The 24366-nt window shown below is 40.6% G+C and overlaps 1 protein-coding gene across 4 annotated transcripts in view; it reads right to left on the reverse strand.

Annotated features, from left to right (window-relative positions):
* Positions 1–7334: 7334 nt before the first annotated feature.
* LOC307025505 (alkaline phosphatase-like) overlaps positions 7335–24366 on the reverse strand; it is an 89199-nt gene continuing 72167 nt past the window's right edge. For 3 of the 4 annotated variants that reach the window (XM_079660231.1, XM_079660230.1, XM_079660232.1), the window contains 11 exons: positions 17891–18007; positions 17064–17189; positions 15376–15491; positions 13794–13968; positions 12662–12834; positions 11281–11415; positions 11118–11193; positions 10369–10503; positions 10013–10204; positions 9586–9702; positions 7335–8532 (listed from right to left, as the gene is read on the reverse strand). In XM_079660231.1, coding sequence (XP_079516357.1) covers positions 8258–8532; positions 9586–9702; positions 10013–10204; positions 10369–10503; positions 11118–11193; positions 11281–11415; positions 12662–12834; positions 13794–13968; positions 15376–15491; positions 17064–17189; positions 17891–17984 — 1614 coding nt within the window. In that variant the 5' untranslated portion in view covers positions 17985–18007 and the 3' untranslated portion in view covers positions 7335–8257. Of the gene's footprint in view, positions 8533–9585; positions 9703–10012; positions 10205–10368; positions 10504–11117; positions 11194–11280; positions 11416–12661; positions 12835–13793; positions 13969–15375; positions 15492–17063; positions 17190–17890; positions 20010–24366 lie in introns of those variants that run through there. The other variant, XM_079660233.1, reaches the window with a different exon arrangement.

Consider the following 24366-nt stretch of genomic DNA (forward strand, 5'->3'; position numbering starts at 1 on the left):
ATTGAAGAGCCCATTAATGTGAGCAACAAGTTATATATGAACCATGCATGATGACAGAGCAGTGGATGACAACAGTGTAAAGAAGAAACCAGAAGTGATTCAGTAATAATAACATAACAAAATCAGGAGTGGACACAATGGATCAGATGGTTCCCTGAACGGTTGGTGCCGGAGTTCACATGCAAGCGGAGAACATGGAGGAGGCCCATGGTGCTCTGGCACAATGTGCTCGATGTTGCCACCCTCAATGCCTACTCCATCTTTACTGCACCCTGATTACATGGGTGGTGTGACCAATGTACGGCGGCGTTTCATCAAGGAGCTGGGCAAAGAGCTGAGGAGCATAGTGCGTAAAGCTCTGCTGACTCAATAACTGCAGAGTTCCAGCTCTGGCATTAACATCAGCACCAAAACTGTGCGCCGGGAGCTTCAGGGCATTTTGGACAATTCTATGCTTCCAACTTTGTGGAAACAGCTTGGGGAATATGAAGGTAGATTTGGTACAAAACGCGAGAGCGTGTAAAACCTGATGTGAGCACTTGCAGAAAGAAAATCTGAGCTTGTGTGCATACATTTACACTTGTATAAAATATCCACGTATCTGTGAACCAAATTTGAAGTCACAGAAGAAGAACACATTTTTGTAGCTTGTAGAAACATTTTTTACTTAGTGATGAAATGTTCTCTTGCAGAAAAATATATATATATTTTAATATATTTTCCATTACAACTGCAACTTGGTTATTACAACCTCTCAAATCAGTCATTACAACTTCACAAATCTGCTCTGTGGCAGTATAAATCGAATCGGCGGCCTTGACTTTTGCTACACTTCTTGCGATGAATGTGTCGCTAAAGTAATTTACACCTGTAGATGTGGGGGGAGGAACATGGGGAGGAAGGGGGATTGGAGTGAAGGGGCGGAGCTATCAGAACGAGGAGGCGGGTCAGTCACACAGCCATGTCAGGATGAGCTGGATGACTGCAGGGCCCTGCCTGCACAGTAGTCAATTGTGTGTGACTGACCCGAGCTTGCGCCTCGTCGTTCTGATAGCTTCGCCTAATGACTGATTTGAGAGGTTGCAATAACCAAGTTGCAGTTGTAATGGAAAATAACCTTATCTTTTTTTTCTTCTTCTGTGACTTCAAATTTGGTTCACAGATAGGTGGATATTTTATACAAGTGTAAATGTATGTACACTTCTGCAAGTGCTCACATCAGGTTTTACACGCTCTCGCATTTTGCACCATATCTACCTTCATAGGGGAAGGCCTTTTCTGTTCCAGCATGACTGAGGCCCACAAAGCAAGGTCCATAAAGGCCTGGTTGGGTGAGTTTGCTGTGGAAGAACTTGACCTCAGTCTTGAACACCTTTGGGATGAACTAGAATGGAGAGCCAGGCCCTCTCGTCCAACATCAGTGTCTGACCTCACACATGCTCTTCTGGATAAATGGGCAAACCTTCCCACAGACAGACTCCAAAATCTTGTAGAAGCCTTCCCAGAAGAGTGAGCTGTTATAGCTGCAAAAGGGGGATCAACTTCATATTAATGCCTAAGAATTTGGAATGGGATGTCATAAAAGCTCCTGTAGGTGATATGTGTAGGTGACCCAATACTTTTGTAAATATAGTGAATGAAGAGGCGCATGGAGGGCACGCCCCACCTCAAAAAGCACATTACAGGGGCAATGGAAAGATATGGGCTAAAAGGACCAAACACACAACACCACCCAGCCACATTTATTGTTTGGTCCAAATAACTGATAAAATAATTATTTTTAACACGATTATTATTATAGTATGTTTTGTTTATCATTGTTATCACATTTAATGAATACTTGGAATATTAAATGATTAAATAAATGGATTTCCAAAAATATAGCTAAGAAACACTCAGCCATGCATGAAAAAACATTGTCATTTTTGACCCATGTTGTCCCTTAGAAGGGGTATGCATAGCTTGAGTATCAAAGGGTTAAGATAGACACAGCTTTTCACTGCTCTGCTGGGTAAAATAGAATGACCTCTACAGGTATGATCTTAACGCCATGAATATGTGTTACTGAAATGTCGCAGGCTTCGATTTTTGTACTCAGTGTATCAATTGATGGTAAAATGCACTTTACTCCTCTGAGGCTTATTCTTTGAGGCCATGTATCCGATTTTGGAAACAGACCATCTTAGTTTGTATAAGAGATACTGTGTGACAATCATATTCTAACTGATCTCTTCACAATTGTGTAAATCTGCTGAGTCAGATGTTTGCATTGATTGATACATAGAAACCAAAGTCCCTGCGTTGTGTAATGCTTACATTCAACTTAATTTTGTCCAGTATTTTTTTATTTTATCCTGAAATATTTATGTATGGAAAATAGTATACCCTTTTCATAAAATGTCCCAAATATCAATTGCTCTGTAGCATTTATGAAACTAAGGGCCCTATAAATGAGGTGTTACCTTAAAGTCCATGTAATGTCCAAAATAAATGTTATTCTGTGTTAATAAATCGCTTCATCACTTTCCACTGTTTCATTTGACATATCAACATCAATGATTCTTTCCATAAATACCCCCCAAATAACATGAAATGTGTGCCACTTTCCCGTGTTATTCCGCTCCGGTAGCGAAAAGCTTGCCAGCCATTAACCCAGCTGTGTGACGTCACACGTGGCAAACACCAGCCTCGTCTGGATTGTTTGTTTTGTATCCTTCCGCTATTTTCGCTCAACATATGTGTAACCGGACCTCGCTAAACTTTTTTTATCTAACAATTCATGATGGGGAAGCGATGTGTAGTTGTCAGTGTTGGGCAAGTTACTTCCAAAATGTAATATATTACATATTACTCATTACTCTCTTTTGAAAGTAATAAGTTACATTACAATATTACTGTCTCTGAAATGTAATGAGTTACACTACTTTAGTTACTTTTTAGTTACTTTCACCAAAATAACCGCAAAAGAATAGCTAGGTATTTTAAATGCTAAAATGTAGTTTAGTGCAGCTCATTATGCATCCAGTGAAGGGCAATGTGGTAGCATAACAACTGTGTAGGCCCTTAAGGCTACTAACAAATTGTATTACAGGGCTTCGTTGAATACTCGATTCTGATTGTAAATTCTTAACATGTGACATGTTGTTAATACAGCAGTACAGACCGCTGTCAAGGACTATAATGAAGGTTAACATATTGTAAATCAAGGCAAATATTATTTAAACCATGCTCATGGTTTGAAATGGCAAACATTGAAAGGCAAAAGTATTATTAAAACCATGTAGCCTACTACATCATCACCTTGGTCCCATCATATACGATGGGAAGAGAATATTTACTGTGCTTGAAAACTGGTATCACATCATTATGTGAGGTTGACTTTGTGACCTGGAGAACATTTCAGCTGCAACATCAGCTCGTTGATAATAAGCTTGGGATATGAGATATTTTTGTAGCCATTCGTGGTGAAGGCATCTGTGCTATTGTCATACTTGCCAACCTTTAGACCTCAGAAATCGGGAGCATTTCAAAATGCAAAATTGGAGGGGAGGGGGGGGGCGGTGCTAGTGGATCGCCGGAGCTGTTAGATTAACATTAACATGCTTATTGTAGTTGTAAGTGCACTGCCTTGCGGCCTGTAGCACCATCCTTGATGGAGCATATGTGTGGGTTGGACCTGTATTTTACAGGAAAGGAGTGAGCAGAGAGTAGAGTAGTTGTTGATTCTTGTTCTGTTTTCTGTGAATATCTGCCTCACCCTCTCAGACTTTGAGTTGCGCACGCTACTAAAGAGACGTGTTACCATGGAAACCAAACAATGGTGTAGCTGTATTAAAGTCGGAGTGGAAACAGTCGTGTTTAAATCAGATTTTGTCAGAAATCGGGAGAAATGCGGGAGAAATATGAACCCGGGAGGAAACCGGGAGAGGGCAATGAAATCGGGAGTCTCCCGCGAAAATCAGGAGGGTTGACAAGTATGGCGATTGTATGCATTATTTTTGACCCAACATTTCTACAGGCATGTCAGAATATGGTACTATTTTCACATGAATATTCTAGCCATTGTCTATTTTTATACCACAAGCTGCAAAATGACCGCCTTACCCCACTGTACAGGCGGGTAGTTGTTTAGATATACCTGGCACCTGCGGGCCGCAGAGGGGCGGCGTAGTTTCGGGCGACGAAGACTGCTGCTCCGGGGCTGGTGAGTCAGGCGGGAGTAAGCTAGTGTCCACAACGGAGGGTAACGTGATGTCCGCATCTGACCTGTTGCTACTGTCTGCAGTAGATGCAGTGTTGCTGGCGTTTAGTGATGGTTGCTTTAACCATTTTCGTATAAATGATTATCCACAGATCAGATGTGTGTCACTGCTGTGGAAGCACTTTGGAAATGATGCATGCGCAGCGGAGCAGGTCACGCGCACCTGACACAATTTGTTGTTTGTATTTTTCGCTACGTTCTCTTTTTTGAATGGTTGCATAACGTTCAACTTCCCCGAAGATCTCGACGCGAAGCCTGAAGGGTAAACACCAGGTTTACTAATCGACCCGCACAATTTGTCCGGTGTCGGAATGTCTCGCTATGTTAATACATTTCTTAAAAAACAAAACACCATTTAATTTCGGGTTAAAATGTGTTGTAACTGCGTTACTGAGCATTGTAACGGGTAATATATTACCCACATTTCATTAGTAATGCGTTACATTACTTCGTTACAGCAAAAAGTAATATATTACTGTAACTCCGTTACTTTTGTAACGCGTTACACCCAACACTGGTAGTTGTGAGCTGTGAATGTTTCCTGATTGCTATAAACATTGATCATGGGTGCTGGAAGATTGTGCACAAAACTCGGGTCAGAATTAAGTTACTACAGGTGTTATGCCAGCTTGAGCTAAATGTCACCAGAGTACAGTGAACTTGCCTAATGACTGAAATATATAAAAGTTGAAGTGAAATAAGTAAGGCCAAAAATGAATTACGTCTGAATATCTTTATTATTTTTACCACTTTTAATTATTTGTGGGCTCGCACATATACCAAAAATAGACTAATGTACACTGCAATAAAGATAAAATGTTACAAGTGAAAAATTAACAAAAGAACCCTTTTTTATTTATCAAACAGTAAATTAATACAATCTTACAAATTTGTGATTTGGAAAATGTTGTTATATTTACATGTTTCTTTGGAAAAATAATATTGTAAATGATGTACTTTGTAAATTATTTACATCATGCGAAACCATTTTAACCAGTTCAGCTGCATGACTTATGTCAAATTACAGATTTGGCCATTGAAATCCCTGATAGCGGCCTCCCGGCTCAGGGTAAGTCTTCCGTATCTCGGTTACAGCACATGCAGCGGGACTCTGATTTTTGGGCCGAGTACACCCCAGCACCAACGTACAAACTGTCGATAAGCTGTATATCGATACTTCCTAATGAAAAAAAAGTATACAGATTATAAATATATTTGGAGAAAAATAAAATGTTATGTAGTACTATTATGTAGCAATGGTTACAAATTGGCTTATAACATGATATTTGTATTTCACTTGTACAAAATAAATATGAGGTTATACATGACTGCTTGACAGAATCATAGACCTCTTATATATTTCCTCACATGTGTAGTTGTTTCTTTTCCCAAGCATACATTGAACTTGCATACACAGAAAAAATAAAAGCCAAGCTGTTTTTGACTGCTTGAAAGAGTTTAATGGTATCTTTAAAAGTGTACCATATCTGTAGCGACTAAAAGTATTATATGAAAGCAAAGCTGCAATAGGCAGTTGGGTCAATCAATATTTACTTACTGGTGTAGTGGGCCATCAACTGCTCTGTGTTGTTGTTTGTATTGAAGATACGCTATTTTCAGTGTCCAAACACTGAGACAGCCTTCTCTAAAGCCTGGGTGGCTAATAATGCACCTTGGTTTCTCGTCGGTGTCTTCTATCTGGCAGAGTCCTGCACGGGTCTGATTTCCAAGACCCGCTCCCGCCCCGCACCCGTGACGTGCAGTACCGAACCCGCCCCGCTACCCGCACATATTGCCAATTAGTTCCGCAACCCGACCCGACCCGCCGGCACATGATCCGCAACCCGACCCGAACCCGCATATATATAAGCAGTGACAACGTGCAATTATTAACACACGCAGTTGCATATTTGGCTCAAAAAGCCTGGGATGTTGCTTATTTTCTCCATCTAGGATGACACCAAAAGCCTCCCAGACGTTGGATTTCGCTCTTGATGAAGAGTTATTGAAAATGCTATTCTCCGCTATAGAGAGCTTCACCTCAGCCATTCAGAATGTGGTGCGCTCAGCAGCAGATAGATGCGCTGCAGAGGTTATGATTATGCTCAGTCCCGCGGAGGAGAGGTCTGAGGATTTAAACATTAAACTAAATTATTATTGTTTAAATATATTTATTATGCAACACCCGCAACCGGACCCGCATCATCTTTGTTTTACCCAGAAGCAAACCCGGAAAAAAGCGTTTGAAAAAATACCACCCGCAAATCACCTTTTTTGCGGGTCACCCGTCGGGTACCCGCGGATACCCGACCCGATGCAGGACTCTGCTATCTGGTCAGTAGGTTGCAAACTGTCTATTTGTTCCATCACTTGCCAGATCTCTCTGCAGCATACACATTCATCTGCAGTGGGCATGCTTTCACAGCATTGACATGTAGGCCTACACCTGAATATTGTACATAACATTAAAAAACAAAACAATATCTGCCGGACGTGTGAGGAACAGATGACAAATTAAGATCGACATTTAGTGCAGGTCAAATTAAATAAAACAGAATTTACCATTCAGTATTGCCGACTCGAGTCTCGCCGGCTGCGGAATCCGCTTCTCTTTCACAAGTTTCTGCCTCGTTGTTCGATTGCTGGGCAGGAGGCTCGTACTGTACTTATAAGGCAAGATGCCTTGAAGTGAAAGGCTAGCTGGTTCACTCTCTACTTCTGTAACTGAATCCAGATAACCCACCGAATCTGAGCTTGAATGATCGCTGTCGCTGTCGCTGTCTGAAGTTATCGCGTTGCTTGCCATTTGGACTGATTTGATCAAATGGCAATGTTTGCCACGTGTGACGTCAACGCTCGTTCGGGAGTGATCGGGGGCGTACTCGGCAAACTTCGGAACCAACATCGGTTTTTAACGTATATGTCATTTAATTATGACGAAACTTTAAACATTTTTATTTATTTTTATTCTGGTGATATCTAAACTACATGTTAAAAAACACCTGTGTTAGATGCATTACATGGCCTTTAAATAATTGCCATCAAATAATTGTGACTCAAGAAGAACGCATGATTTCTTTCATCCTTATTTAAGTAACATTTGCAAAAAACACAGTATAAAAATACATTGACAAAAGTTTTGATTACAAAATACATTCATGTACAATCTAAATAGATTAAATATCAAGTGACCTGGAAAGAGAACAGATTGTCTTTATGGAAACAATGAGGTCAAGATACAAACTTGATAAAATAATAAAAACGAATAGCTACATGTTTCTCAATCATGAGGGTATACAGCATCTTCATGATTCGTGTAAGGTCTGTTGGTGACGCAGCTTGTCATGGCACGATGGCTGTAGTTCAGGTTTCTGATATCATCATTTAGTCATTTATTCCATCCACACAGTCACAGCCATAAAGATCAACATCTGTGTGTACTTTCTAAATGTCCACAAGCTGAACAGTGAGCCCTCAGTGTGCTTGTTTGTTTCAAGTTATTCCTTGTAAATCCTCAGAGGTGTAAAAAGGATGTGTAAGCAGCTCCTCTTAAATGCTTAATAGCTCTGATCAAGCAGTATCTAACTTTGGAAAACAAGAAGACAACTGAAATCTAACTAACTAAAACGAGTTAGTGCAAGTTAGTAGTCATGTTGCAATACAGGTTTTAAATAGTCCTTTTGAAGTAAATACAGACAGCTCTGTAATAGCAACCGTTGCATGGACTGTTTCTTAAAGAGTTGTTTGCATATTTGTTTATGTTCTACCCTGCCTGTTTGCTCATTTGAATGTACACTTTGTGATCAGGATGTATGAGGTTATATGTGTACACATAAAGCATTGCATATGTCTATCCCTGCAATCTGACCTGAATGCATTGTCGTTGTGTGTGCATGTTCTCATGTATCAATGTTTAGTGCATTAAGTGTCTGATTGCTGCATGCATACATCGTATTTGCGTCCTTTTTGTTGTGTTGATGCAATGTGTTTATGGGGTCATCTGAGTAACCAAAGGAGGCTAAGCAGGCCAAACAAGAGGCTAGAGGTTGTGTTTACGCAGCTGCTTGAGGTGTGGCTGTGGGGATGAGGGGGGCAGTCTGTGTAGGGCTCTAAGCAGGCAGCGTAGGCCATGACATGCGCCACGTAGTTCTGCTCTTTCACCCCATGGAACAGGTGAGCCATTGGGCCTTTGGCATAGATGGCCACATCCTCCCCGCCGTGGGTCTCAGAATCCAACGGGACGGCAGCCTGCTGCATGTACTCCTCATCATCTGGAGAGAAATTTGTAACAAAGCACTGTTTCAACCAACTTGGATCATCAACTGTTAATACAACACAGAAGCTTTTATGTCACCACAAATATGATGTCAGAGAATACCTTAGCAACCCATGTCACTGTTAGCTTGTAAGCACTGGATTCCCTTTGTTTGTCATTCAAATACCACCCACAGGGCACCTTGGAATAGTTTTAAGATTGCATTCACCTTTGGCTGTTGCTCATAACTTGTGTGTCTTCAAATCTTCTGTAATCTACCAAATTACATTTAATTACAACATTTAAAAAACCAAGAACGTTGTTTAAGTTATTTACTTAAATGACAGCATTTACTGCCTGATCTTTCTAAAGTGTACAGACAGATTCCAGAACTTTTTTTTATGTAAACAAAGTGTAATCATTGGTGTGCTCTAGATGAAAGGTCGTTTTGCAGTTTTGTGAATTTCTCATTGCCATCTTAATGTGTTGTCTAACTACATCGACTTCTTTAAAAAAAATTGCAATAGTGTTTTGGCCTTATGGTTTTAATCAGAATATAAATGCTGTCTTTTACATTGCTTCATTTTTCTCCAGATGGATACTTAAAGTTTTAGAAATGAATGTCTCACTTGTAATTGCATGTTTACTTAGGGTGCCAGATGGGTTGAGTGTGCGCTTTTGAGACACAGATATTAAACAGTCCGTTCAAAAATACAAAATTGTGGATTTTAAAAGGTAAATCATGCCTGTAAATATTTCCACCTTCAATGCACACTCATGCAATGATTCAAGTGAATGATGCAGAACAAGTGGAGCAGGAGCTGGATCATTGCTGTCCAGTGTTCCACAAAGAAATACAAATAGCTATTTTTAAGCACAGTTACATGTACTATACACAATGAGGCCTGTTGAGAGAACGGAGGAGAAGACATTACTGTCACTATCATAAATATATCCATCTTCCCATTCCAGAGAAAAACATGGGCATGAGTCAGCCGTAACCACATGAGTTCACGCTGTCTCTACACGTCAGCACAGACACATCTGAAAGACATTAGTTTGTACTTACAGTAATCCACCATTGTGATGTTCCCTCTGGTTCCATTTATATGAACATAACCAGGGCCGTTGGCATACAGTATGCTGGTGAAAGGCATTTTGTCATCGGCTCTCTTTGGTGCCAGGCCTGAAAGACAAAGGGTCAATAAAAAAACATCATTCACATTTTCTTTTCACTGAGAGGCAAAACCAGGACTCAAAATGTATTTCGTGAGACAATTGTACAATTGAATGCTTTGAACTTGTTGTGTGAACACAGTCTTGAAAACCTCATTCATGAATGTCTAAACAATTATTCTAGGCCTATTTTCCCACATATGGTATTTATTATCAAATCCACTTTGTTGATCTTTTTTTTTTTTCTACACTTTTATGTGCCCTCGTATATAACCTTAATGATCTGGACTGCAGTCACGTCTTTGTGCTTTGGACCATACCGAAGATGGGATTCCCTCGAGGTGTGTTTCCTCCAAAGGTGAAGACGTGGGAGTGGTCAGCAGTGACCACGGTGAGAGTATCAGATTCCCTGGTTAGATGTGCAGCGTGCTGAATGGCTCGGTCGAACATCACAGCTTCTGTCAGGGCCAGTTTGGCAATGCCGTCATGGTGGCCGTGATCAATTCTACCTCGTAACAGAACAACACAAAACGGATAAATAAGACCTGGCCCAAAACATCTGACGACACACATAACAGACTTAATCCACATTTCCTGTATGATTATGTTATATATATCTTTAACATTATTCAAAATGATTTGGATAAGTTGGAAAGATTTTAGATATAGCACTCATCTTCCACAAACAGGAAGTATCCTTTGGGATTCTTGCTGAGGATTTGTATGGCTTTCTCCGTCATCTCCACGATGGAGGGGTCCCGTGTTCTGTTCCGAAAAACCTCGAATCGCATGTCCTTTGGCTCAAACAGACCTGGAACCCCCAAAAAGAAGAAATCATAAATTAAATGTATTCATAAATCAATCATAAATGACATGTATTACTTCTGTTTTTGGAGGGTTGATAACAGAGGTGCTGATAAGACATTACAACATATTCAGAAAAGCTTTCCCATTGATTAGAAACATACTCTGATGATGCTAATAAGAAAAACTATAATATCTATTGCTGCCATTAAGGAAGTGTGTAGAAGCACATTTGTATCCTGTAAAGATTACAGGCAATAAACGTGTTTCTGTAACACATACATGAAAGCAATATAACTGGCAAGACATACTATCATGCGCATCATCACAACAAAAAACGCCCTTTGGTCACTGTAGTTAGGGGTGATTTTACCTGCTAACTGTAAAATTTATACTGCAGTCATAACCACATCATACGGCTGTATAGATGCAGAAGTGATTAACAGTCCTTGAAATCCTCTTGTTTCTGAGCCACTGAGAAGGTTTCGTGAACTCAGATAAGACGTTTATCTGTTAACGCCTGAGAAGTACGTTATGGGTCTGAATGTGTAAGTTGTGTGTGCATTGTTGTGTATTATGTTTTTTCTTTCCCGTCAGTGTTGACAGATAAACAGTACTTACCCATTAGCCTGTCAGTAGTTTTAACATTAATCTCATCAAACTCCTTCCTGTGCCATACATAGTGTGACTTCTTTTTCTGAAAAACAAATCAGAGACACTTTAAACCCTTGACTCATATGTTAAAATATGTGGAAATATCCCAAATAAATGTTTAATAACCTACTGGTTTAGCCTTTAGCCACACATCAATGAGGTTCCTTTTGTCTTTGCGGTCCCCCTTTCGAGAGTTGGAAGTAGGGTACTCGGGGTCTGCAGTGCCTTTTGGTGTCATATACATCCTGCCTCCCCCAAGAATTACCTTTAATGGGTTGTCAGAATGGGATCATTATACTTCTTTTTTTTGCATATCATTTTCATTGTAAAGAATAATCCTGCCATAACAATAGAGCACACTGGATAAACAGCATTGCTGATTTTCTAGATTTAACTTCATTCACCTAACTTTTGAAAACCTAGTTATGGGTCATGAGGATTAAGATGATAAGGGTATATTTATTAAAGGTCACCTATTATGCAAAATCTATTTTTTCATGTCTTTTACACATAAATGTGTCCCCTTTGTGTAAAGAGATTCTGAAAGTTTCAGGAAAAAATACCCCCTGTCTTTCTGTCCTGATCCATTTATATAAAAACCTGTCTGAAAATGAGCTGATCAGATTTTGGCGTAATTAAGGAGCACTATTGGAGTGACTGATGGTTATTGGACTCAGGATTAATTTATTTGGATTCCCGCTGTATGAAGAAATTAAAGGGCGGCGCAAGTGAAAACAATTCACAAAGGGATCAAACTGTTTAAAACACATGCTCAAAATAAGCCGGATTTTGCCGATGTGTTTATGTGGATTCAAAAGTCGTAAATAATCTACAAAATGGAGGAGACCAATCTGATTGGAGAAACTGTGACAAATAATCCAACTGAAACCGGCATGGACAATGACTATGTTTTAAAAATGCGTTTATCCAGACAAGCCTGGTTTGGACACTTTACGGGCAGAAGAAACATTTCTATTAAAGAAAGAATTATACATTTCTGTCTTTTTATGCCTTTAATACTAACTTGATTTTTTATTAAAATTAATTAGCCAACTATGTTTTATGTTTTATTGTAATGTAGGGACAAGGCTTTTAGTGACAATCATGTATTGCCTTACAATTATATGTAAAAAAAAAAAGTCTAAATATGATATTTGGCCTCAAATCATCTGAGGCCTGGCGCCCGCCTTGCGATCTTTGGCGCCCCCCAGGTTGGGAACCACTGTCCTAGAGCACCATTGTATTTTTTTTAACCAGATATCTCGCAGGGGCGCTGGGAGTGGCTCCTTATTTGCATCTAAAGTAACAGACAGAGAATCAGCACTCTTGAAAAAGGGCTGAAACAGAGGGGTTTATGGGATGCTACAATGCATGATCTGTTTGGTATTTGGATCCCAAATACTTCAGAGACATGTTTTGTATATACAGTATCTGAGACCTATGATATATTGATGAAAAACAGTATAATAGGGGACCTTTAAGCTGTTTGAATCACAATTGTGCTTACATACATCAATATCAACATTGGTGACGAGTTGGGTGGCAATGTCGACGCACCCCTGTTGGCGGGCGCCTGAAGGAAGATCTGCGTCACTGTACCAACTTCGGCTGACGGAGTGGGCATAAGCTGCTGCCGGGGAGGCATGCTGGACGCGTGTGGTGGTCACTACACCAACTGATTTACCTGGACAATGCAGAAACACACAGAATAAACAACTTACAAATGACATTTAGAGCATTGGTAAGTCATTTAACATTTTCATAATGGCACTGGCTCAGTTCACATTAAGCAACCACAGTGACGCAATCCTTCCTGGCAGTTGGAAGTAATCAAGTGCAGGTTCCAGTTAACAATGAGTAATCGCTCCTTAGAAAAGCGTTTAACTACAGAATGAATGAGTGAAAACATGAAATCACTGCTTTTTACATTGTGAATGCCCAACAGCCCTCTAGTATTCGTTGAAGGTTGTACTTTTGTAGGATGTGGCATTATTACAAAATGCTGTTTTTTCTTCAACCAAAACGCCAAGATTTGAGGACTTTTTGTGCCAAAATGGCTCAGTTGGGAGGTGTTAGATTGGTGTTACATTATGTTATGTGTTTGATGGTCTTATTAGTAATAATTTAATTAAGATCCCAGTTAACTTGCCTTTAAATTTGACTTTTTTTCTGGCTCATATCATCAGTAAAGTCCTAGAAACCTTGAAGCGTTGTAGGGTTAAGATGTATTGCTTTATGGGAAGTTCTTTTGAATACATTTATCTTTTTGCTAGAAAGAATGGATATACCTTTTCTAATAATGGAAATGAAATAACCCTCAAACATGAATGATAAACAAGTTTTGATACATATAAAGTTGTGCATGTATAATATACCGTGTGCATATGATATACATGACTATAAACCCAATTATAAAGGTCAATGTGATCTCTTTATTAGACTATTCATAACATTGAACTATAGCTGGTGACGCTCAAGTAGCCAGTAGTAAGTAATGAGTAGGCTACAGGCTTATCAGTTGATTGATTTATTCCTCTTATTTTGTTTTATGGCATTTCTTGAGATAGAAATGTAATTAAAACCTCTGGCCTTTTCCAATACAAAAACACACATTATAATGAGCCAAGACAATTAGTCCTTTACCTTGTGCTTTAGCACGCCGTAGCACTGAGTAGACTTCATTCCCGAAGGTGGTGTTACATTCGTAGGCCACTGCGTTAGCGCTGAGCCCCACTGTTTTAGCGTTGGCTTTTACTCCACAGTGATAGGCTGTTGCCGTGCTAGCACTGTCTGCTACCTGCTTATCCACACTGTAGGTCTGTGAAGTAGAAGCATAATTAACATTAAAGGACAGAAATAAACACACTCTGTGTATAAGTAACACTAAATACTTACACTCACTGAGGGTCAGTTACATTACAACAATTGAGTGATTATACTTGGCCATGAAAATGATTCAAACTTTCATTTCACTTTAAATTTCACCACAATGTCTGCAATTTTGGTTTAAGTGTTGTTCTTAGCTAAATCCCATAAAACCCTTTTCACACAAAGGTTTTAAGACTTATGTCGAAGCGGGATGGTATAGGGCAACATGTCAAGAGAACAAAGCAATGCAAAAATTGGACACTCTAAGCCAGTGGTTCTCAAACTTTTTCCGTCAGGCCCCCCTTTGGAGAAAAAATAAATACATAATACAATTGTGCAATCCCTTTGCTAGAACAATAAGTTATAATACTTTGCCACATTGCAATCTGTGCAAAAACATTAAAAGAAAGAAAATGCTGATATTTGGCAAAAAAGTGTGTCTTATCACAGCATTGGTGGCTGCAATGAGCCTGTTTTGCACAGTACATTTCTTCAAAACGGGGTTGCAGGCTCAGTGGCGGCGCCAGAGATTTTCTTTTGGGGGTGCTGTGGGGTAGCTTGATGTTTCATAGAGGGTGCTCAAACATTTAGGGTCTGCAACACTCCCCACGCATACACAACGTACCCGCGACTGTTACAATGAAGGCTCGATAATCAGCTCACGTCATATAGGTTTAAGCAGGGGTAAAGTGCTTTTTTTATAAGTGAGGAGTGGACCTAACATCCTCCAGGGGGTTCCAGGGATATGCTCCCCCAATCAATCTGGTGCACTTTGAGAGCAACATGAAGAGATCTATGGATACATCTCTCAACACCCATATGAAATAGAACTGTAAACAGATTTTCTTTTTCTTTATGGATATTTTACAAATCACTCCCCTTTTAAACTGTATTCTTGTTTTACTGTCATAGTATTTCACAACTGTTTTTCATTTATTCTCTTATTTTTTTTATACCTACAATGATCATATAAACATGTGCCTTGGAAATAATTGTGTGTGCGGGTGTGAGTTAAGGCAGAGCCATAATTTGGATCATTTTGACTTTGGCACGTTTCCATTTTCAATGGCAAAATAGTCCATTTAGAACAATGTGTATGTTAATCTGTAATCAGCGCAGATTTGTTAACATGTTAAGTTGTTTCAAAGATGGTTCAAAAGGCGAAATGGCGAAACATTTAATGCAGTGAATATAATTATAATTCATATTTCAGAGAAATCGTTAATACTTGATAGAACACAGATTTATACGATAAGCCCCTCCTTCAAATTATAAATGTTGATGTAGTCCACACTTTAATGTTTGTTTTGAGAAAAAGTGACTAATGAGCTAAAGGTCAGGAGTGTGGTGCTTTTACCTTTGACAGGGCTAGATATGGGAAAGTGTCCATGGCCAGCATTGTCTCCTCCCCCGAGCCGCCTTCCATCTGACCTCGCAGGATTCGAGCTGCCGACACTGTCGACACACCCATACCTGGGAGAAATCATTGACAGGTTAAGTCAGCAATATAGTCCATTTTGTTTCTTAACTTGATTATATCCTTTGACTGCATGTGAAGGTGTTGCTATTTTACGCCCACCAATCCCAGAATAAATTCCCCAGTCCAGTTTTCAAATGTTTCAAAATCCAGAATAAAAATAATAAATGTGTTTATTTGAAAAAGGAAGTGAAGGATAGTTACATAAACGGATTACAAAGTTCAATGTCGCGTTTAACTAGAGAACCACATATCATAACACAGATTCTTTCAGGCAAGCATTCAGACCACTATTGGTGGAACATATAAACATACTATACTGTATAACACTGTGCTATGTCAATATTAGGCATTTTGACATAAAGTACGCAGGATACGCGTTTTGATTTTCTGAAACAATTTATGGATCTGTTTTATCCATTTGTGTGGTCCACTATTGGATTTAGCCCCTGACTTCGAAAACCATACTTTGCTAAGCCTATGTCACAGTGATGCACTTAACTTTTCCTTCCAAATCAGAGTCGTAAATTTGAAATGATGCATGCTCTGTGCTGGGCATTACTGGAGAGATGCACAAAGAAAACTTCCCGACCACCCAGAACTCTGACTAAGTCGGTCTGATGCAAAGCAGATATTCTAGTAGTTCACAAGAAAAACACTCTCAAATCTTTGCACCCCTTAGCAGCTCCTCTTACAGGAAATAAATCATAAGTGATCAAGATGAAAAGTTTCCCCAACTGGCCAGAGTCATCCATTTGGTAGAAAGTAGTCGCTGAATGCCACATTCAATTCCAAAGATATGTTGTGTCTGGATGACAACTATCTTAAAGATACAATGTAAAAAGTATGATCATTAATAACGTCATGAAACGTTGTTTGTTTGAATTTTTAAACAGGGAACTCTGCAATTCTAACTACCGAGTTCAAATTGACTGCACCATTAGTCCAATATTCACTCTAGCTCTGGTGGGAACATATATTGCTCTTTAGCTGCACAATCCTCTGCTATGTTTACAAGCTTGTCCTACGTTTACTATCAAAACAAGGAGCTCTAATAACTCCATAAAGTTGAGGTGAACTACAGGAGTCTGTGGGTTTGTCACCGCAAGTGATGCCGTTTACATTACATTTGTGATTATATCCATTGTTGAAAGGTTTAAGTTTAGGGAATTAAAGTACTTGATTCCGGTAAATGTCAGAAAATTACATTGTTGAACATCATCACTTCAAAACTCTTTTGCTCATTTCCAAGAAACATAACCAATTTTAGGCTTTTGAATAATTGACTAAAGATATCCAAAGTTTTATAACAACAACTGGCTCATTGGCCCTCAAGTTTTGACAGATGCCTGTCTGGCTTACAGTCTGCTGTCCAAGCCCCTTTCCCTCAATCCATTCTGAGCACAGCCAAAGCGCTGTAACTGAACCCTTCTGAGCGTGGTCTTGTATTGCATATTGAACTGTACTTATCGTTGAGGTTGAAATTAACAATCTTTTCAAAGTACAACCCCAAACAAGTATGAGCTGAACGTCTGCTGAGTGTATTGCATAAAGAAAGCACAACCTACCATCACCGAGGAACAGGATGAGGTTCTTGGCCTGGTGCTCCCGAGGGCGGAGCTTCAGCGCAGCTTCCAGTGTTGCCCTGGCCTGAGCATCCCAATAGGCTGGTTCCTTCTCAAGTTCATAGAGTGCTGCCAATTGGAAACACACAGATAGATGGAGAAGGAAATAGGTGTGAGGGGGGTGAGGATGGATACAAATTAATCTCTGAGATTTAGCATGAAGAGAATCAGGGATGTGTGTGATATTGACTTCTTAGTATGTGTGGGTGTGTGGAGTTTTGCATGAGTGGAATACTAAAGCTCCATTGCAGAGAAGCTTCAAATGTGTATGTGGGTGCCTGAACACTCACTCTTTGTGTTTTCTGACACTTTGAATTATATTTGGCCTTGGGTTAAAAAACTGAGGTTTCCTCGAATAAGTGTCAAAATGACAAAAATAGCCAAGAAGAAACTTCTGTTTCTGTCCATTTATGCCCACTAAGAGTCAAACAGGAAAATTGCTCCAACCGCACACCAAAACAGCGGAAAGACAAACAGCACATCCCAAATTTGAAATCAAAAGGTAGACACAGGCACAATATACTCACACACACATACTTTTGTGCATCTACTGTACACTTACACATACTCTCTATTACACCTACACACCCAAGTTTGTATTCATGAACCAGCGCAGTTGAAGTTCTCAAACACAGTCTGTCCCCACGCACTCACCCATTCCCAGGTTGAGGTTACCTGCTTCAGTCCCTCTGCGCGTCCATTTGTCTGCCCACAAAGTGCCACTAATATCCCTACTGCAGGTAGCAATAACAAGACTGTTGTCTCCTCACCTTGGCTCTCCATTGCAGCCCGGACCACCGCCAACAGTATGGGGCCCAGAAGGATGAGCAGGAGATTGGGGGCCCTGCAATGTGGCGTCTGCATCTCTAATCCGGGGGACCTGGAGGCTGGAGAAGGTTGACACACACAGCTTCCAGAGCAGCACACAAAGCCCAAAAGAGGCAAAGGCAGAGTGTGTGAGGCAGCTAAGATCTCCTGCCCAGCCTTTTTAAAGCCCTGCTGGGTGTGTAGTAAGGAAGGGCATACGCCAGCTCATAGGCTTAGAGCTACAAAAGAGCGAAGAGAAAATTTGAGAGAAGGAAGAGCCAGGGGAGAGAGAGAGAGAGAGAGAGAGAGAGAGAGAGAGAGAGAGAGAGAGAGAGAGACAGGCTGGGACCACACAAGATTGCTGTAGCATCACAGATCCTTGATTCCTGAAAATGCACTACCCCCATTTTATTGTTTTAAAAGGTTCCTCTAATTTAGTTCTTCCCTCTTTCCCTGGCTCCCCCACTCTGAAGTGTGTATGATAAAAAATGTGAATGGTCCTTTGATGTGGTAAATGTACAGTATAATGGCTCTTTCTATGCAGCAGCCTTTAACAGGGAGATAAACAAAATGGATACCCAATTTGTGTTGGCACCAATCACAATACAAATCATAACTCTGTATTTTTCCATTTATTTTCCCCCCATGCCCTGCAAAAACAGTCCAAGGGGAAGAAAATGAACGGAGTGAAAGCTATTCTTTAAATCATCATGATTCATTCTTGGTGCGCTCTGCTTTTCATGTTAGGAAAATGATCATATTTCCATTTCCCCCTCCCTGAATTCTTTGCATTTAAAAGACCCCAACATTTTCCCTCTGTCAAGTTGTCTTGGCTGGTTTTTCCATGGGAAGTGAAGCTGGGTTAGCATTTTCCTTGAGGTAGTAGAGACCGCCTGCAGAATGAGAATCTCTCTCTACCATGCGAACACAACAGTTAATGTGTGAAATGAAGTGAGTTGGGCCAACTTTGTTCCACACGGCCAGAAGAATCAAAATTCCAGAGGAAAGAGTCTCGTCTCGTGAACCCATGAGGCTGAATCTTGTTTCAATTCAGAGCTCTGGAAGACGCTTTGTTCTCTGCCAATCGCTCAGCTGTTGCCAAAAGGGGTTTGCAGTTAGTCACATGTGCCTAATCAAGACTGCAATAAAATCATAACAGCAATCTGCAGAGGCCTCACATGATGCGCCCCACACCACATCACTGGCAATGATAGAGCAGGAAAACTTGTGAAGGCATGTCTGTCAGTCCATTTGTTATGGGTTTGCTCCTGAGAGAAAGTCTATTTAATGTTGGGAAAGTTTAAGTAGCTTCCTGCATAACAAGTGTAAACACCTGGTGGCGGTTTCAGGTCTCAGTTTGGATCATCCCTCCACCAAGAGGTGCTTTGTAGCTTTTGCGGGCTGATTATATGGCAAGCTTGAATGCTTGTGGGAAAGCAGTTATAGTCTTAAGAAGACTAACTTAAACAAAGCAAAGCAGAACAAAAGTTTTGAAAATGTATTTTATATTTCAGGAACAAAAATACCTTCTGATGTTCAACTTTCAGTGGTCCTACACACCTTCCCCCATGGGTTTAAGATGTTTCAGTTAGTATTACATTTTATCTGGCTTCTGATGGAGAGCAGGTTTATATTTATAGTTTAGCAGATGGTGACAGCCTACACATCTTCCGGCACAGACTAAAAACTCATCTCTTTCGACTTCACTTTGAGCGATAGAATTACTAAAAAAGCACTTATACTAATAAAGGACTGGCTGCCAGTTGAGTAGCACTTTAAATGTTTGGCTCTATGAAACCTGATGTACTTATTTGATTCTGTTTTCTTCAAGTTTGTATCTTCCTGGTCGAATGCACTTATTGTAAGTCGCTTTGGATAAAAGTGTCAGTTAAGTACAATGTAATGTAATGTGACGTTTGTATTCTATTGAGATCACAGACGAAGCAGAGGAAACGGTACAGTGGGGGGCTTTTCTTCATCATGTGGTGTGTTCAAACTGATTTCCCGTTCTATAACTATATTAGTGAATGAATGCAAGTTCTGCACCACTTCCCTTTCCCTTTCAGAACCGAATATCAGATGTTGAGAAGAAACAGAACAACTTAAGTGACTACAAGTTATTTGCTGGCCTTTTTGGCTGATGGACTGTCATATGGCATTAGGCTTTGAAAGGCATGAAACATATAACGTTGACCCAAAAAAAAACAGAAATGCCAACATTTTTCTTTTACTCGGCCTGCTCTGTCTGAAAAAACAAGGCATGGTAATACTTAGAGAGGATTCCTCCAAAATGGAAGCGCATCCAATTGACTTTTTTCCCCAAATTCTTGGGGTTACCCTTTCTGACATGAAAAAAAACTGGAAAAGCAGATCTGTTTAAAGTGTATAGCAATATGCATTACTTTAAAGCTACCCAAATACCTATTCACACAAACAAGCACTCCCTTTCTTCAGCATCTGGATCCTGGTTCAGACTCCCCTAAAAGTAAATTGCAAATGTTATACCCCCCCTCTGCTTGCCTTCCCCCTGCCAGGCTCCTGTAACCTATAGGATCTTTAAATTACAGTAGTTAGCAAGATTTTTGCGTTTAGAATACAAGTCATGGAGGGAAATGTTTAGGTTTAGGTTGTCAAAGTGAGAATATACACGTGGGTGGTGCCAGACCACACAACCACGATTTAAAAAAAAGAACCAAATCCTTTTCATAGCTTTTAAAAGGTGGCTTTTAAAAGGGATTTTTGAGATATGACAAAGATAAAGAGAGATTGAGCAAAGGATACTGATGGCAAACGTTGGTGATGCTTGAGATGGTATCTTAAAGAAGGGAGGGAGTCAGACGTTCGGTAGGTCGAGGAAAAGAAAGAGGAGACAGACGTATTGCCATATTTTAAGGATAATAAAAACAGAGACAGCACTGGTGGAGCTATTAAACTAGAATGCAATGATGCCTGTGATCTATTTTGGCCTTCTTACAAATATGACCCCCCTTCCCTCAAAGACACACTTGAAGAGTGACATCCACAAGACAGATGACCAATGTATCTTGATCAATTTAAAGAGGTTCCATAAATGATGTAACCCTGTTTTTATAAAAAGTGTGGTGATTTAGATCCCATCTCAGAACAGTTAGACAGCCAGCCATAAAATATTTTACTGCTGGCATGCAACTCAATTGGGACAATTATAAGTGAAGTACAGAGAGACCCACGTCCTAACTCAAGAAGGCTCACGGCAGCAATGGCAAGAGATTGCTACCTCAACATCAAACAGAAGTGGCCCCTCTAGGTTTTTAATTGGACTCATAAAGGAAATATGGGAGTGTGTATGAGAGAGTCTGTGTGTGTGTGTGTGTGTGTGTGTGTGTGTGTGTGTGTGTGTGTGTGTGTGTGTGTGTGTGTGTGTGTGTGTGTGTGTGTGTGTGTGTTTGTGTCAGTTCACATCGTGTATGAGCAATGTGAACATGCCTGCCTGTCTCTGTGGGACGTGTAGGTCAATGGTTTGTTATGTCTGACTTCAGACTTAAAAGTTGTGTCATGGAAAAAAGTTAATTGCAGTAAACACATTTCCAGGCTTGTTGTTCCAGTTGTACATTGCATTCAAGAATATATTGCATTTGACATCACTTGCTTTCATGGTCACACGATTACCACATCAAAAATGTCCTAATGGTTGGTCTTTTGCTAACCTTCGCCTTTTTTCCTTGCTTTCTTAGCAACATAGCAAATATACAATTCTGACTCACCTGCACGGCCACATCCAGAGAGGAGCAGTAAGCTTATCAACATTTTGCTTCTTGGCATTAATACCTCTTAAGCCATCAGAATATTTTTTCTTTTTTGTTGTCTCTCTACTTTGCTGTTCTTGCAGCCTTTCCAATTCTTCTGTTTTCTTCGGACCTGCGATCACTAACAGCTTTTCAAACCTCCTTCTGCAACAATGCAGGCAAAGCTTCTCATCTCTAAGGTAAACATATTTTCATTCCACCACCATTTTTTTGTGGCATTGGTTCAAACGAAGAGTAAGAGGGGGAACACACATATTTGGAAGCATAGGCACATATCTGCACCACTAGCAGCTCTCACCTTTTAGCAGTTTGCATCAGAAACATCCATCACATCAGAGTGGGCCCATTTCCCTCTTCAAGCTGCCCATATTTTTCCTCCACCATAAAGCATCAAATCCAAGTGTTTTTCCCTCTTGGTCCTTTGTGGGTACATGTCTGTCAACCGCTTACTCAGGTTAGGGCTTTGTAGTTTGCTGCAGGAAATGTTTGAATTGGTTTCAGAGGAGTCAACGTGGGACATAAGGGTTTAAGGAATGAAGGGAAACAAACAACTGTGTGGATGCTGTACATTACAAAGTCAAACATTTGCAAACAAACGTGTACTAAGTGTTGATCGAAAACCAGGAATATGCGGCAAGACAGAGCCCGTGGAAATCCACTGAGATACTTCTAGATTTAGGTTGGTGGGGAGTGGTCTGCTGGGAGAAAACAAGGGTTTTAATCAACACACACAAACGTGGTGTACCTGCCGCGCATTCTGTCAGCTTACCCTAGATCTCCTCCACATCAAAGAGCCCTCATCACAGAAGCCATCAAACATGCACAGTAAGACCACATTTACACGAACCGAATACGATATCAAAAAAGTCTTCCGTTCACACGAGACCGCTCGGGAGCGCTGGAGACGCTGTAGCAGCGTCCTGCACGGGTCTGATTTTCAAGACCCGCTCCCAACCGCACCCGCGACGTGCAATACCGAACCCGCCCCACTACCCACACATATTGCCAATTAGTTCCGCAACCCGACCCAACCCGATCGTCGGCACAAGATCCGCAACCCGACCCGAACCCGCATATAAGCAGTGAAAACGTGCAATTATTAACACACGCAGTTGCATATTTCTCTCAAAAAGCGTGGGATGTTGGTTATTTTCTCCATCTAGGATGACACCAAAAGCCTCCCAGACGTTGGATTTCGCTCTTGAGGAAGTGTTATTGAAAATGCTGTATTCTCCACTAGAGAGCTTCACCTCAGCCATTTTGAATGTGGCACGCTCAGCAGCAGATTGATTAATTATTATTATTTTAATATATTTATTATGCAACACCCGCGACCCGACCCGCATCATCTTTGTTTTACCCAGAACCGAAAAAGCATTAGAAAAAATACCACCCGCGAATCACTTTTTTTGCGGGTGATGATGCAGGACGAAGCAGGACGAAGCAGGACGATGCAGGACGATGCAGGAATCTGCGCTGTAGTACATATGCCGGGCCTGTAAGTGGCGTTGTACTTCCGCACGAGACCGCTCGAAAGCGCTGGACACGCTGTAGTACATATGGTGGGCCTGTAAGTGGCGCTGTACTTTCGCCACAAAATACACCAAAAGCAGCGAAGAAGGCCCCCCCCCCCCCGAGCATGGTTTCCATGGTTGCCCTTCTGTGTATGCCCTGCGGTGGATTTAGCAACATGTAGTTCATGTAGTTCTATATGTCCACTTGTTGCGGATGGTTGTGGTAGAGGAGCTGTAGACTTTGCACTAACATCTGTAGCATGGTCAGTAGCAGTAGCAGTAGCTACTGACCATGCTACAGCATTGAGCAGCAGTGGTGGGGAGAGGTGGGCTATGGCTTCATCATTATCAGGAAATGATCGTATAGAGCAGTGGTCCTCAACTGGTGGGTCGTGACCCAGAAGTGGGTCGCGGACCCGTTTCGAGTGGGTCGCAGATGTGTGAGTGAAAAAAGAAAATTGAAGAAAAAAAAAAAAAAGTCAAACTTTTATTTTGAAGGCCCGGTTTTCTAACGCTTTGCATGCAGGCGTTGGACTGGAAGTACCGGAGACCATAAACGGTTTCTCAATAAAAACGTCTTTGCTGATGTTTTTTTGAGTCGTCTGGCCAATCAGAATCAAGATTGTTGCCGGAAGTCCCCACGGAGAATAACTTTGCGGTAGAACTATTCTTTATACATCCATGGGTACAACTTCAGATAAAAATGAACACATAATGAAATATGACCCCCGGTTTTATGATTGACAGGTCACAGAACAATGGGAGCTATCTACCCTTCCCCACAATTTAAAGTAATTCACACAGACTATCTCCTCTTTACTCTTTTCTCTGTGATGAAACAAACAATGGCATAAAATATTATTAAAATGTTGGGTAGTAATAGATTTATTTATTTTCTTCTCAGAGTGTACCTGAATGCGTAGTTTATATGTTAGTATTTCAAAAAATCTCCTGGGGGAGGTTTTCAGCATGTGTGCCTTTTTAAGTTATACAGTTCAGCTTCGATTTCATCATCTCATTAAACCTGTTTTAAAGGCATACTTTTCTGTTCTGTGAAGGGATATATGCACTGTACTTCACTTTATTTACACAGAGCCGTTTGGCCCCCCAGAGCGTTCCGTTTGCAGATCTATCCACCTT

This window comes from Notothenia rossii, assembly GCF_949606895.1.
Source record: "Notothenia rossii genome assembly, chromosome: 1".
NCBI lineage: Eukaryota > Metazoa > Chordata > Actinopteri > Perciformes > Nototheniidae > Notothenia > Notothenia rossii.